The following is a 15,271-nucleotide window of genomic DNA, read 5'->3' as shown; positions in this document are numbered from 1 at the left end:
TTTGTCAAATGTCGCTTGGTTCCTTTTCGATTAGCGCTATCCATTTTAAAGTGGTTTAAAATTCAGTTTCATTTATAAACAATAATTATTATTATACTTGTACCGGATATCTAAGAGATTCATTTTTATTCAGCTCAGAGGGGTATTCTTGGGAGTATGAAATTACATAAAGGATAGGTCATTTCATAAAACCCTTGTTAATAGGTAGGTAGATTGATTGTTTATGGAATTACTCACCCCAAACAATAGCACCCCGCTGAGTTAATTATTAATGAATAATGAGTCTCTGGCCTGGCATCTACCTACTACTTTATACTATTAAGTCAATACCTAATAGGTAAATAAAAAATTCAATATTTTAAACTAAATAAATACCTATGCTAATCCACTTTTCTTTCCGCGCAGTCCCTTTTGCATATTATGAGTATTTATATTTATTATATATTTATAGGTACATTACATAAATTCAATTAATTTCTCTTTTTGCCTTTTCTAGTTTTATCTATTTATCAAATTCTTAAAATAGTGAGAATCAGCAAAAGGCAAAATTTAAGTATTTAAGCAGAGGCTACAAATATTTTGAGCGTGTCTAATATGTCCTATATCTATTGTTTATTTGTTTATTAAATTAAAATAATTTTATCGGCTTTTCGAAAATTCGAAATTATCGGGCAGCATGATTTGAGTTTCCACTAGACTTTGTGTTATGGACGGATTTTACGGGCTGTGATTGGTCGTATTCAAATCAAGGACATTAAGGGCCGGTTGTTCGAACGCTAATCAACAATGAAACTTTGTTTGGGTTGCTGAAAACATATAGGTCTGGACCCCGCGTATGAAAAAAAAGTTTGTAAAAAATTGTAAAGTTATAGTTCTTCTACAATAAATATTATAATACAAATGAATATATTAATTTATAAATGTAAAGTTAATATTTTTCAGAGTATTTACGTACTTTGTATGCTGTTTTTTTATTAAGTACTTATAGTTTTCTCCGATCTACATTCAGCAAAAATTATATAACTAGGGGGTAGTAATGTTATAAGAAAATTAAATAGTACAATTTATACTTATAAAAGAGATAATATTATATTTATTTGTGTCTTAAAAATGTATGATTAACTTTCAGACTTATTTGATCTGATGTACTAAATTGGCTCCGAGACTGTAACAAAGTATTAACATATAAAAGTTTAGGGGTTGTAAGAACTTCAGAAGGAAATTTTAATACGAGAGTGGCCATTCCCCTGCCTAAACTGCAATACATATTTAATTTATTTAAATGAATTGCCATAAAATAGTCATACTAACTTTTATGGTGGAATTAATGGTAGGTATAGAGAAAAAAAACAAATAGAACGTTTTTTAAATTGTTTATTAGTGAGCTGTTCTTTAGATCATACATAAGGTCGATCATAGACTATGCCACCATCTTGTATGCATCTGCTAGCACCAATTTATTAAAGAAAATAAATGTAACGATCAATTGCTGAATTCAATTGATTGTTTGTCTAGGTACCATGAGATCCACTCCTGTTGAAGCGTTATTTGAAGAAGCCATTGAATTACCACCACAGTTTAGAAGAACCTATCTGAGTGACAAATTCTTCTTTCTCGAAATTCCTTATGCCCCTCAGGGGTGTCAGAGGTCTTTTCATCCTCTATCCATCTCTTCCATTTCTTGCGGTCCTTTGCTAACTCTTTCATTTGTATATGTGTTTTTCCTGCCCAATTTCTATAATCTGATCGATCCACCTTTTTCTTGGCCTCCCTTTCCTTCTTTTACCATACCTTTTTGATTCCATCACCTGCTTTGGTAGTCTTCCCTGGTTCATTCGGTTAATGTGTCCATACCAATTTAATTTCTTTTTTGGATCTTCGTTATTATCGATTGCTGTTTTAGCCTTTGTCTAATATCCTCATTTCTTATTCTGTCCAATTTTGTTTTTCCTGCTATTTTTCTCAACTGCTTCATCTCCGCTGCGCTTATTGTACTGTCTATTTTTGCATTGTTTACCCATGTGTCACTTGCATAATTTTAAAGTTGATGCATATTGCATTGTATACCTTTAGTTTTATTTCTTTCTCTATTTCTTCCTTTCCAAATATTGTTTTATTTAGTGCATAGTAGATCTTATTTGCTTTTTTCGCCCTGTATGAGATTTCTTTGTCTACCTTTCCATCCTCTGATATTATTACTCCCAGGTATTCAAACGTCGAGATTGTTTCCATTATTTCATTTTTGCGACTAAATAACGTTTGGTTTATTTCTTCCCTTTTCTTTTGGGTTACTATCATGGTCTTCATTTTCTTTACATTTACCTCCATTTTCAAATTTTCTATTTCTTCCACCCATATATTCATTAATTTTTGCATTTTTTCTTTATCGTCTGCTATTATTTCTAGGTCATCTGCATATAGTAATCCTTCCATTTTCACTGGTACTAAATTCCTATACCCTATTGTTGACTGTTTGCCTTGACCTTCTTTTAGCACTCTTCATTACTCGATCCATTACTAATATGAATGAAACTACTGTCCCCTTGTTTTATTCCTCTTCTTAGGTTTATTATTGGCGATCAGTTTCCGTTTATTTGTACTTTAGCCAGTACATTTCTATATACTTTTATATGTACTTTTTGCCAGGCTTATTATCTTTTGTGGGCTTTCCAGGTCTTCCATTACTGACCATATTATTTCTCTATTTATACAATCAAAAGCAGCTTTAATATCTATAATCGTAATATATAAGTGTTGTCTTTACAACACAAAAATTCCTACCCAACAATAGATATTAACTGCTCAAATCAACTTAATCTTTCACTAAAAAAAAATAACTGTTGGAAATATTGGGAGTGTATACTAAACTCATAAAATTTTGTGGAATTTATTTCTATAAAATATTTTTATTTTGTACAATAAATACTTCTCTCATCTGTTATCAATACATTATAAAGGTGTAAATAAATAATTATTGATTGGTGTATGGTGTATGTTATGTTATTTATGCCTGTTTACTGTTAATAATAATATTGGCTATGAGTAGTTATGTTTGGTTGTGTAGTCTTTTCCAGTTACGTCTAGCAACCTAACTTCTCAAAAAAAATTACCAACGTCACTAGACAGTAGTTGTGTCTCAGATTAGCAAATAGACTTTACCTTTTCATACTTGATTGTTTCACCGTAATTCTTAAGAATGCCTGACAGTTAACATGTTTAGATGACGGATTTTTTGTCTTTGATGAAGGCAAATTAGCCTGAGTATTGCGATGGCATCGATAGTCTTTCTGTAATAAAAAAAATCTATTTAATATCTTACAATATATGAATATATGTTTTGAACTTTAAATCAAAATGAACACAAAATTTGTTGCTTAGCAAAATACTTAAAAATTCTCTCCAATGTTAATTATTCATCCCTACAAAATATAAAACCCATAAAGTTAGAAAGTGAATATATTAACATCAATATTTACCTTGAAAACAAGCTTCATAGAATCATTTGGATAAGTTCTTAGAACTCTAAAATTTACTTTATTAACATTTTCATATTCTTTTTGACAATTTTGAGCATCTTCTTGTGTTGTTATATTAGCTCAAATCACTGCATTAAATGCGCCATCCCTTCCATTTATTTCGGAAAAATTAACCACCTTATACTCAAATGAGTCTGGGAGGAAGCTTTAAAAATTTATAAAATATAGGAAGCAAGCAGAAAGTAATTGTTTTTTTTTTATAAATATTACTATGTATCTGTAAACGTTCCATAACTTTTGCTGGAAATAATATGGCTGTTTAAAAATGAATACAATAAACAAGTATAAACGTATAAAATAGTCTCAAAATCCAAGATCAATAACTAAAATATCAATATTTTTCTTTTGTATAACATAAACACACTGCATAAACAAAAACAACGAGGGACTCTTCGCAGTAAAAGTTGGATTTATAGTTTGACGTAGCGTAGACGTAGACGCAACGGAGACGCACTGGAAAAGATCAACACCGAATTTTGTGTACTCGTGTTTATAGATGAACGCAAGCGCCTGACGGAACGTAAGAGAAACGTAACGTAACATAAGAGATGACCAACTTTCATCTTTTACAGTGCGTTTCTTCCGTCTGGCCAATCATAAGGCAGAATTTTGTTCTGTCACTCAAAGTGGACCCGCCCCGCCCCCTCATTCCTTGTGTTGTGTAAAAAGTTGATTGTCAACATATTCGAATTTTGTTAATTATTTGTTAATACAATGGATGTTAAGTTATTAATTTAATAAAAATATATCATAGAGTCATTTCAATATTTCAGATAAATATGAGTTGTTTATTAGCCTAATTCGTGGTTATCCACACATATTATACGATAGGTAAATCCAATAAACATTTAAAGACCAGGAAATGAAACAAAATAGTTGGAAATCCCACGGCATGCGGCACCAAAGAGCATACTTTCGTTTATTTCCTAATCCATGTAACACACAAAACAGATAAATATTATAATAAATAATAGTATAAATAAATAAACACAAAGTTTGTTTACTGTTCGTATAATTTATAGGCTATGTTGTTGAATTAGAATTAAGTCATTGTTTACTCTTTCTACTCATGCGCAAAAATTCCGCTACGTCGATCTATAAATTGACATAATATTTTCTTCCGTCTCCAGTCCGTTTCTTACGTCTACGTTGCGTCTACGTCTACGCTACGTCAAACTATAAATCCAACTTAATTTCTCTTTGATTCCGTTGTGCATTTGGATCCAAAGATAATTTGATTTGTGTTCTGTGTCACCAAAGAGCAACCTGTGTTTAAACCTAACCTATAATAACAACAAAAGTGACAACAAAAACAAACATAAATCTAGGAAATGTAGTAATTTGTGGTCGGTTCTACAGTTAACGGTTTATTTTATTGTTTCTTAGATAATTTGATTTTATTGAAAATGTTTAAGTGCACCACTTGTTCCGATAAAGCGTATGCTTCGTTAAAAGCGTTGAGAAAGCATGATAAAATACATCATAATATTGTCATGGAAAGACTTTATGATTGCCAATATAATAACTGTATGGAAAAATTCCCATCAAAACGAAAATTGTTACAGCATCAGAAGGAACATAAACTCCAAAGTAAGATAAATGGCAATAATTTAAAGTGTGTTAATTGTGATAAATATTATGTAACAAGAAGTGCTTTAAATAAACATAAGAGAAACAAGCACAAAGACCTTATGGAGACTAGTGCTAAGCCTAGTTACACATGTTATAAATGTGGGGACAATTTCTGTAAAAAGACAGCTTTAGTATTACATATGAGAACACATAAAGATAAAACCAATCACAAACGACTGCTGTGTCCAGTAACAGCCTGTAATGAAAATTTTGTAAGGTATGTGCATCTCCATAAGCACCTAATGGAGTCTCATGATGTACAGATTAAACAAGAAACTCATAAATTTAAAGACAAATCAGGTAAGTAAAGGCTGTATGACACTATGCATTTTCTTGTATCATTTCTAATATCGTTTCTGATATCGTTTCTTGTATACATTTTCTTGTATCGTTTCTTGTACATACATTTGTGCCCTGTATGACACTATGCAAGTTCTTGTATCAAAAATTGTATGAAATTCGGCACGTTATTGGTCGAAATTTTGTTTGTCGCCCTGTGTCACGTTACATTTGGTTACATTGGTTATGGTAGTACTGCGTCTACAGCTGATTTTAAGGATTTTATAAAATTTATAAACTTTTAAAAACAAATATTTTAATGTTAACTAGAATTTTTACGTTGACTGTTGATTATTTGTGTTTTTTATTTTGTTTTGATATTTGTGCTAAAATATTTGCATTGGAATTATCTTCAGTTTGATCCAAATTAGGAACTACATATTGTATTTTCCTCTATTAAAAAATTATGCAATATGAAACCCAAAGTTATACATAGTTTGGACTTTATTAGGAGCTAAATATATGGTTATTAGTAGAACAGTAGTCCATACCAAACGGTATATAAAGTATCAATAAAAGATTTATAAATAATACCTACAAAAACACAAATAAATTCATCAATACATGATCCCATTTTCATTTCAGTCGCCATTATGAGTAAGTAAGTAATTATGACATTTTAGATGTTTTACCAGCAGGTTTTACGTTTTTGGTCTTTGCGCAGAAATTGGCGCAGTTCTTGTACAATAATCTGTGTCTGACTCAAATTCTTGTATCGTTTCTGATATCGTTTCTTGTATCTGTGTATGACACTATGCATTTTTTTGACATATCAGAAACGATATTAGAAATGATACAAGAAAATGTATAGTGTCATACAGCCTTAATGGATTATTTATTTTTTTAATTTTATTTTTATTTATTTATTGACGGGATTACCCCATTAAAAGTTATACAATTAACAATAATAAGTTTACGAGCTAAATATGTACTAATAATACTTTAACATTATAATTAGATTAACATTTAATAATTATAATTAGATAACAAATATTAGAATAAGAATAGGTAGGTACTTGTAAACACTTTCTTTCTGTAAACTGCATATTTACTTATATGTTGTTCTGAAGCTATGTATAAATAACATAAGTACGGACCATGTAATCTTTTTAGAATTTATCCATTGGAAAAAAGAAATTGAAGCGTCACTAAAAGCAAATTATGTAAATAGTACTAGTAAAAAACGTTTACGCAACGGAAACCAAAGAAGTTATTTTGATTGCCATCGTTCCTTCACTCCACGACTAACAGTAACTCCTGAACGCAATTCTAAATCTATGGGAACAAACAAAATAAGTAGAGCATGCCCATCAACCATAATTGTGACCTATACATCTGATGGAAGCATATCAGCAACTCTTTATCCTGTGCACATAGGTCATGGTCAAGAACTTGGGCGTTTAAGGCTTGATGAATCAGACAGAGATAAAATTCCAGGTAATCATTCTATTATTTAATTTAGTTAGTGGGTCAATCCATATCAAATTAATCAATTTAATCTGAATTGGTTGTATAATGTTTTAGGCAAATTGTCCCAAGGAGTTACAGTCGACAGGGTTCTGCATGATATTCGTGAAAATGTCTCAGATATAGAGCGGATCCATTTAATAGAAAAAAAAGATATTAACAATATAATGAGAGACTATTCAATTGGATACCCAACAAAGAGACATAAAAATGATGCTGTTAGTGTCAAAGTGTGGGTACAATGTATGAAAAAATTGGAATATGACCCAGTATTATATTACAAAGAACAAGGACAACAAAAAGAGGTATTTGAAGTAAATGATTTCGTCTTGATAGTTATGACTGAATTTCAAGTTCATTCTCTGTTATTATATGGTAATGATAAGATATGCATAGATGGTACACATGGGTTAAACCAATATGGTTTCCAATTATATACAATTGTAGTTGTGGATGAATTTGGTTCAGGTATTCCTGTGGCTTTCTGTTTTTCAAATAGATCTGATACATTATTATTTCAAACATTTTTTCAATTGATTAAGGAAAAAGTAGGCACAATATCTGCTGCAGTGTTTATGTCTGATGATTATCCTCCTTTCTATAATGCATGGGCAAGCATTATGGGTAATGTACCTCGAAGATTGTTATGTACGTGGCATATAAATAGAAATTGGGTGCAAAATTCAAAAAAAATTGTAAATAGTGATAAGAGATCTTTAGTGATGAAGTCTTTAAGAGTGTTGCAAAAAGAACTAGATGAGGAAACTTTTGCCACTCAATTGGAGGTTTTCGTGAATGAACTGAAATCAGATGTAGACACATTTGAATTTTATACATATTTCACTAAAACTTATTTAAATAGAGTAAGTATGTGGGCATATTGCAAAAGGAAATATGCAGGCATAAATACAAACATGTATTTGGAGTCACTCCATAAAACAATTAAATATCATTATTTACAAGGTAGGAAGTGTAAGCGTTTAGATAAGACAATAAATGCTTTGATGAATTTAGTCCGTGATAAAATGTTTGAAAAAATAATAAAGCATGAAAAACACCAGCCTACAGATAAAATATCTAAAATTAACAATGGCCATATCCGTGGTGAAAAAATTCCGGCAGAACACATAAAACAGGAAGCTGAAAATTACTGGTTAGTGCAATCATTAAATGATTGTAATCATAATTATATTGTTGAAAAGATTGCTGCTTGCTGCACTAATCTTTGTGAATTAAAATGTAATAAGTGTAAAATTTGTGTACATAGCTTTAGGTGTAGTTGTTCTGATAATGTAATAAATTATAATATATGTAAACATATACATGCATGCTGTATACAAGATTTATCTGAAGATAGTCTTAATTCTCAAAATGATTCACCAAGTATCACCTTTGATGTACAAGACGTTGTATCCAGCTGCAGTAACAATGCTAGTAATAGTAATGTTATCCAATCCAAATTAGAGATAATTCTTGGACTAAATAATAAGTTTAATCTAAGTGATCAAGACTCTAGCGTTATTTCTAAACAATTGGATAAAATTATAGATTTGTATAATTGTAATGGTGAAATTAAGTTTGACGTGAAAGAAAAAGTTAATGTATCACGAAAAGTTGAACCACAGTCTAGAATGTTTACTATTCCTAAAGTAAAGAGAAAAAGTGTAGATACTAGACCATCACCATATGAAACTAAAATGATAAAATTGGCATTGTCAGATTCTGACAATAAGGTTCTTAATGTACACACTGGATTTGATCATAACTACTTACAGCAGAAAAAATGAAAGATTACTCATAAACAAATATTTAAAAAAGGGCTGTATTTTTCTGTCACCGTGTCAAAAAAAAATAGGCCAAAGCAAGTACATCTAATACTTATATAAGCTGTTCTTATAGTACTGGTACTAGTTCACTATCTTTTGGAACATAGATATGTGTTTAATATGATCGCTCATGAGTAATCTTTCATTTTTCCTACTGTATAATATATTATTGAAAAATAAAGATTATATAAGTACACTAGTACACATATTTAATAGTTTTCAATATTCCCACAGTTTTTCATGTATCTAGATCCATTCAGTGGCAACACTGATGGCCTGTTAAAGGGTTACATAGGTCTTGCGGGTAAAAAAGTGACTTTTTAAAAAAATAATATCTTGAAAACTAAAAATTATTTTTATTTATAATTGGAACATGTAAAAGTATGGTACTTAAGGTACTCTCAAAAAAAATTTCAGCCAAAAATATTCATTTTTGTAGAGTTGACTGCAATTTTTCGACAACAGCCTTTTTTTGGGTGGCCAGCATAACTAAGTCCAGTCTCATCTGAAATCAAAAAATCAAAAAGTTTCTTCTAGCTTATACCTCTGGCTAGTGAATGAATGAAGGAATTAAAAAAAAATGAAATTTGAAGATTTTACATAGGTTTAAACACATTTTCGACCCCAATTTTTCTCATTTTTTCAAAAATGACCATTTTTAAAGTCGTTTTTTTATAAAACAAAAACGACTTCACCTAATAAAAATTTCTTCGTTCATTCACTAGCCAGAGGTATAAACTACAAGAAACGTTTTGATTTCAGATGAGACGACTTAGTTATGCTGTCCACCGCAAAAAAGGGCTGTTGTCGAAAAATTGCAGTTAACTCTACAAAAATGAATATTTTTGGCTGAAAATTTTTTTGAGAGTACCTTAAGTACTATACTTTTACATGTTCCAAATTATAAATAAAAATAATTTTTAGTTTTCGAGATATAATTTTTTTTTAAAAAGTCACTTTTTTACCCACAAGATCTATGTAACCCCTTAACACTCTCGCTGCCAATAATATTTTAAATTATTTCGTCGCATGCCAAAGCTATATTATTTTGTTAAACGGCCTAATAAAATGCTTTTGAACTGTTATTTTAATTTTATTTTAACCCCTTTACTTTTCAACCCCAATTTATTGCAATGTAGATCAATGTTACACTCGCGTATGTATAATTATTATTATAACATATGCCGAGTGTAACGTTTATATACAACGAAATAATGAAGTAAATACTTCTGTTGCATGTTGATATATAAATGAATGACATCATCCAAATGGATTTCGAATATCACAAAACGTTTTTGGTCAAAACTGACCATCCACAATGTGAAACCTAGAAATAAGTAAACCACTTAATTTTAAAGCAAAGGGTAAAATTTTGACGGTTGCAATATTTGAAAGTGTGGTTACTTACGTCCAGTGTACCTATAGTAGTTCAAAATATCTTCCTTTTGAATAGATTAAACATTAAAAAAAATCTGGTTTGTTCATTGTACTTAATCCCGTAAGTTGTATTTGTCCTACGCCAACGTTCTACATACCTACCAGAATGATGTCACAGGCCAACAAAAGTATATCCCATATGAAATACGCTATAGGTGTAACAGTTTTGATATATTTACCAGCGATTTAAGTGAAACGATGCAAGTATACATTAATGTTACACTTGGCGGCTAGAGTGTTAAGGACTTATTTTCAACATAAGAACTTAAATTTCAGTAAGGTATCAACGAACTGTGTCAACACCTGACTGCCCGCATCAAATTCCACAAGTTACCATCAGCGTTAAAACAAAGAGAATAATTTTAGAAGATTTAAAAAAGAGCTATTTAAATATCTGGTCAATGTAGAACCATATACCGTGGTGGAGTACCTGGAGTATTAGTTGTTTTGTAACAGGTAGTGTCTAATTTTAATTATATGTAATTATTGTTTTATGTTCTTCAGATTTATACAGTTTTATACAATCTCTTTTTACTTTTACTTGACGTTACTTGCTCAACTACCTACCTATGTAAAAGTTTATGTAAATAAAAAATTATTCTATTCAACACAGTGTCTGCCTTTTGATAGGTGTAGGTATTCAGTTTTCTCCATTATACAGAAGTGGCAAGTTAAATCTTTGTAAACGTTTTTTTTTCCAAAATTCAAATGTTAATGTGTGAAGAAACACCAAACATAACCCATGAAGTACATTACAATATTGTGAGTTAAGAAAAAAGACTATTTTTTAAGTTACATAATATATGTAATATATTAACATTATATTATAGACAAGGCGGAAACGGCGGGTTCGTTGGGAAAAATATTCCCATGAGATATTTTTGCATAATCACATTCGTGAGACATCCTAGAATAAGGTTCAAGAAGTCGCCCACGTGAAAAGTGGGCCAATTTTTTTTAACAATTTTTTTTAATCAAATTGCAAAAATCATAATTTTTGACCCGGACTATTTTTTTTAGATTTTTTGGACCATTCTGGACAAAAAAGCTCTCTTATAATTTTTCTCTAAAGTTGATCTTTTTCGAGTTATAAGCAATTTAAAATTTGAAAACCGAGAAAATGGCCATTTTTAAGACTTAATAACTCGGTTAAAAATTATTATTATGAAAGTCAGAAAGTGACTAAATCAAAGTTTAAAGTCGCCGCTACATGATCCTGAAAAAATCTGTATCATTAATTTACTACTAAGCTGTTATTTTTAATTAATAGCAATGAGTGGTTAGATCGTATTGACGTCGCTGTAAATGTGAGTGCGAGTAAGATGCACAATTGGACTGCTGGAATGGCTTCTCTCTCGCACTCAGGATTTACAGCGGCCGCACACGTGCATGGGGCTTATTATTATTACTTAAAAATAACAGCTTAGTAATAAAATAATGACAAAAATTTCTTCAGGATCTTGTAGGGCGGCTTTAAACTTTGATTTAGTCATATATTGACTTTCATAATAATGACTTTTAACCGAGTTATTAAGCCTTGAAAATCGCCATTTTTCGTTTTTTTCAATTTTAAATTGCTGATAAGTCGAAAACGATCAACTTTAGAGAAAAATTATAAGAGACCTTTTTTGTCCAGAATGGTCCAAAAAATTAAAGAAAAAATTGTTCGGGCCAAAAATATTGATTCTTGCAATTTGATTTAAAAAAAATTGGCCCACTTTTCACGTGGGCGACTTCTTGAACCTTATTCTGGGATATCTCACGAATGTGATTATGCAAAAAAATCTCATGGGAATATTCTTCCCTTCGAACCCGCCGTTTTCGCCTTGTCTATTATATAAGATTATTGTATTATTTAATTCCGTTAAATTTCCTGGTCCAACTGCCCCTGGTCACTACTCCTGCCCTGTGTCCTGGTTATTAGCATTCATCTCGGAAAAATATAGATTATTTCTGTTTTTCATATTAATTTCCATTTTCTTTTTCTCTCATTTTCACTCACGTACAAATGTAAAACAATCAAACAATCTCGAATTTGCTTGAAAATCCCGCGCAAAATGACATTTCATGTCATTATGGATCCATGAGACATTTGGATTCGCTACGCGAAGAGTCTCTCGTCAAAAACAAACGAGAAAACAGGGTTACCTATTTCTTTTAAATGTCATCAAATATGTCATTGATTTGAATACGACCAATCACAGCCCGTAAAATCCGTCCATAACACAAGTCTAGTGGAAACTCAAATCATGCTATCGGGCACTTGTACCTAAGGTGCGTAACTCATCGAATCTCAACTCATCAAAAGATATTTCAAGTACACCCAAATCGTACACAGCCAATTCATCGAAAGTCCCAACTCACTTACTGGACATTTCATATACATCCACATTGATGCTAGGTTTGCTTGACAGTATTATTTTTCTTCAAAATCAAAATGTACTACTTTAATTAAAGTGGATTAAAGCTTAATCTCATTTATAAACTATAGTGATACCTATACCAGATAGCTAATAAGAGATTCATTAATATTCAGCTCAGCAGGGTTGCTATTCTTGGTGCTGTGAAATTGCATCAATAATGGATCATTTCATAAAACCGGGAGATCCCTTGTTTATGAAATTCCACATCTCAAACAATAGCACTCCGCTGAGCTGAATATTTGACTCCTACCTAAATCAATAATTACCTAAAATTCAATAATTTAAAAGTAAATTACAATAAAATATATGCTAATGTACATTTTTCTTTCAGGCAGTCCCTTCTGCATATTAGGAGTACATATTTTATATTTATTATATATTTATAGGTACTTAGGTTTAGGTACATAAATTAAATTAATTTCTATTTTCAGCTTTTCTAATTTTTCCATAATAGGAAATGGGTACTTAAATTTGTGGGAATAAACCCAAGGCAAGACTCAATTATTTGAGTCAAGCAGAGGCTACAAATATTTTGAGCGTGTCTAATAATATGTCCTCATTGTTTATTTGTTTATTAAATTTTATCGGTTTTTTCGAAAATACGAAATCATTGGGCACCAAACGTGACCAAACTGCGCACTAATCAAGTGGAAGTTATCGCCATCTATCAGAATATTTTAAAACTTTTCTATCCGATCTTGCTCTGCCTTTATTCAAGAACATCCGGAAATATCTCTCAAGTAGATTTAAAAATATTATCAATTTCTATAAAATATTGTATGCTTTTAAGATTTACTTCTAAGAGATATTTTAGGTAAAAATTAATAAAAAAATCTCTCAATAATGAAAATAATAATCAATCTTCCGAGATTTTATTTCCTCTTAACAGATGTCAGCACCAGATATAATGTCAAATTATGACGTCATACATCACCTCATGATTAGAAGAGTTTTGATTCGTTGAATAAAGTATGGTGATTTTTCAATGAAGGAGGATTTTTCTAAATCAAAAATAAATAATTTTGCGAAAAATGAACGAAGATATTACAAATTTTGCGTCGCATGGCGACTTCGGTCAAATACCTGACCTGTCAGGAATAGACGGTAAGCGAAAAGTGGTTCATTATAGAGAAATGTTTGTTTATTATGGTTTTAAATACCTATCAATAAACTAAATGTATGTAGTTTTACTTGATTAATTGAAGAAGTATTTATTTTACTGAGATATTTATCCAAATTTTACATGCTTTTATTTGTTAGGCCTAAGGTTTTGGTAAATTCGACTAATAGTGATTACTGATTACTAAATTCAAAGTCATGAGGCTTTAGTATGATTTATTATTTATAGCGTATTCTTTGTGCATATCAGTATTAATAATACATAAAATGTTATTTAAATATCTTCTTGTATATCATCAATTAAAATGTAAATATTTATATTTACACAATAATGTCAACACATTGACATTGAGGTACACAAGATTAATTTAACCCTTAACCCTTTTGGCGAATGGATTTAGTGGCCGCAGTCATATAAACCCAAACAAACAACAATAGGCCTTGGGCCCACATATAAAATTATTATTTATGACCACACCCTTGAAACTTTTTGTACTTGTTATTTTGGTGGAGTCGGACAAATTTGGAGTTTGGGGCATTATGGTAGTGGGGCGTTTGTCTGTCAACCGGTGAGACGAAGTTGTCAATTTTATGCAACAAAACAATTTATAACCACATTGGTCATTTTATTTTAATCAATGGTTTTTATCATATAAACAGCGAAAACAATTTTGTCGGACAAAAATATTGGGCCATATGACGCGTTGGACACGCTAAATATGTCAAACTTATGAAAAAATAAATTTATTACCACATGGATAATTTTAACTGAATCTACCATAAAAACTTAATAATGTGGTAACCTTGTTGGACAATTTTCATGGGGCATATGCGCAGTCAGATGCGCCGAAGATGTCAATTTCTTGAAATTTTTTTATTTATTACCATTTTTCCGACAAAATTAGTAGGTTATAAGTAATTATATTCTTAATCAAAAAATCAAAGTGTCGGACAAAAATATTGGGGCAAATCGACACTCGGACAAAAAATTTAATTTTTATTGGTAAACTATACTTTTAAACTATGCTGGGTTCGTGCATCCTTTATCTTTACAACCATTTTTCCGACAAAAGTAGTAAGTTACAAGTAATTATATTCTTAAACAAAAAATGTAATTGTCTGACAAAAATGTTGGGGCAAACGAACAGAAAACTTAATTCTTTTAGGCTATCGACGAGGAGGTATTATCAAAAAAAAATTTAAATCAGTTTTTCTCAGTTATTTTTTAATCCATTTAGCTGAAAATAGGTACACACGCTAAGTAAAACATTTAAAAAGGTATGACAAAGAGCTGTACCCAAAATTTTCTTAAAAAATTTTCCGACAATAGGGAAAATTTTAGAAAAATTGTGATCTGATAATTTGTGTACATACTCCTTGAACAATGAAAAACGTCATTTTATAGTTTTTTCTCGAATTAAAAAAAAAAACGTTTCTGACAAAAGTATCAGGTTATAAGTAGTTATATCCTAAATCAAAAAATCTAAGTGTC

The 15,271-nt window shown here is 30.6% G+C and overlaps 1 protein-coding gene and 1 long non-coding RNA gene across 2 annotated transcripts in view; one reads left to right on the top strand and one right to left on the bottom strand.

The window, feature by feature from the left end:
* Positions 1 to 2,873: 2,873 nt before the first annotated feature.
* LOC126884465 (uncharacterized) lies at positions 2,874 to 3,847 on the bottom strand. Its single transcript, XR_007698052.1, has 2 exons — positions 3,477 to 3,847; positions 2,874 to 3,287 (listed from the first exon to the last, which is right to left on the bottom strand). It is a non-coding gene; the product is annotated as an uncharacterized LOC126884465 (long non-coding RNA).
* A 9,754-nt stretch (positions 3,848 to 13,601) lies between these two features.
* Positions 13,602 to 15,271, top strand: part of LOC114331799 (sterol regulatory element-binding protein 1) — a 101,357-nt gene continuing 99,687 nt past the window's right edge. Inside the window, exon 1 of the mRNA XM_028281460.2 lies at positions 13,602 to 13,764. Coding sequence (XP_028137261.2) covers positions 13,692 to 13,764 — 73 coding nt within the window. The 5' untranslated portion in view covers positions 13,602 to 13,691. The remainder of the gene's footprint in view (positions 13,765 to 15,271) is intronic.

This window comes from Diabrotica virgifera, chromosome 5, assembly GCF_917563875.1.
Source record: "Diabrotica virgifera virgifera chromosome 5, PGI_DIABVI_V3a".
Taxonomy (NCBI): Eukaryota; Metazoa; Arthropoda; class Insecta; order Coleoptera; family Chrysomelidae; genus Diabrotica; species Diabrotica virgifera.
This window is presented reverse-complemented; position numbering and strand designations above follow the sequence as displayed.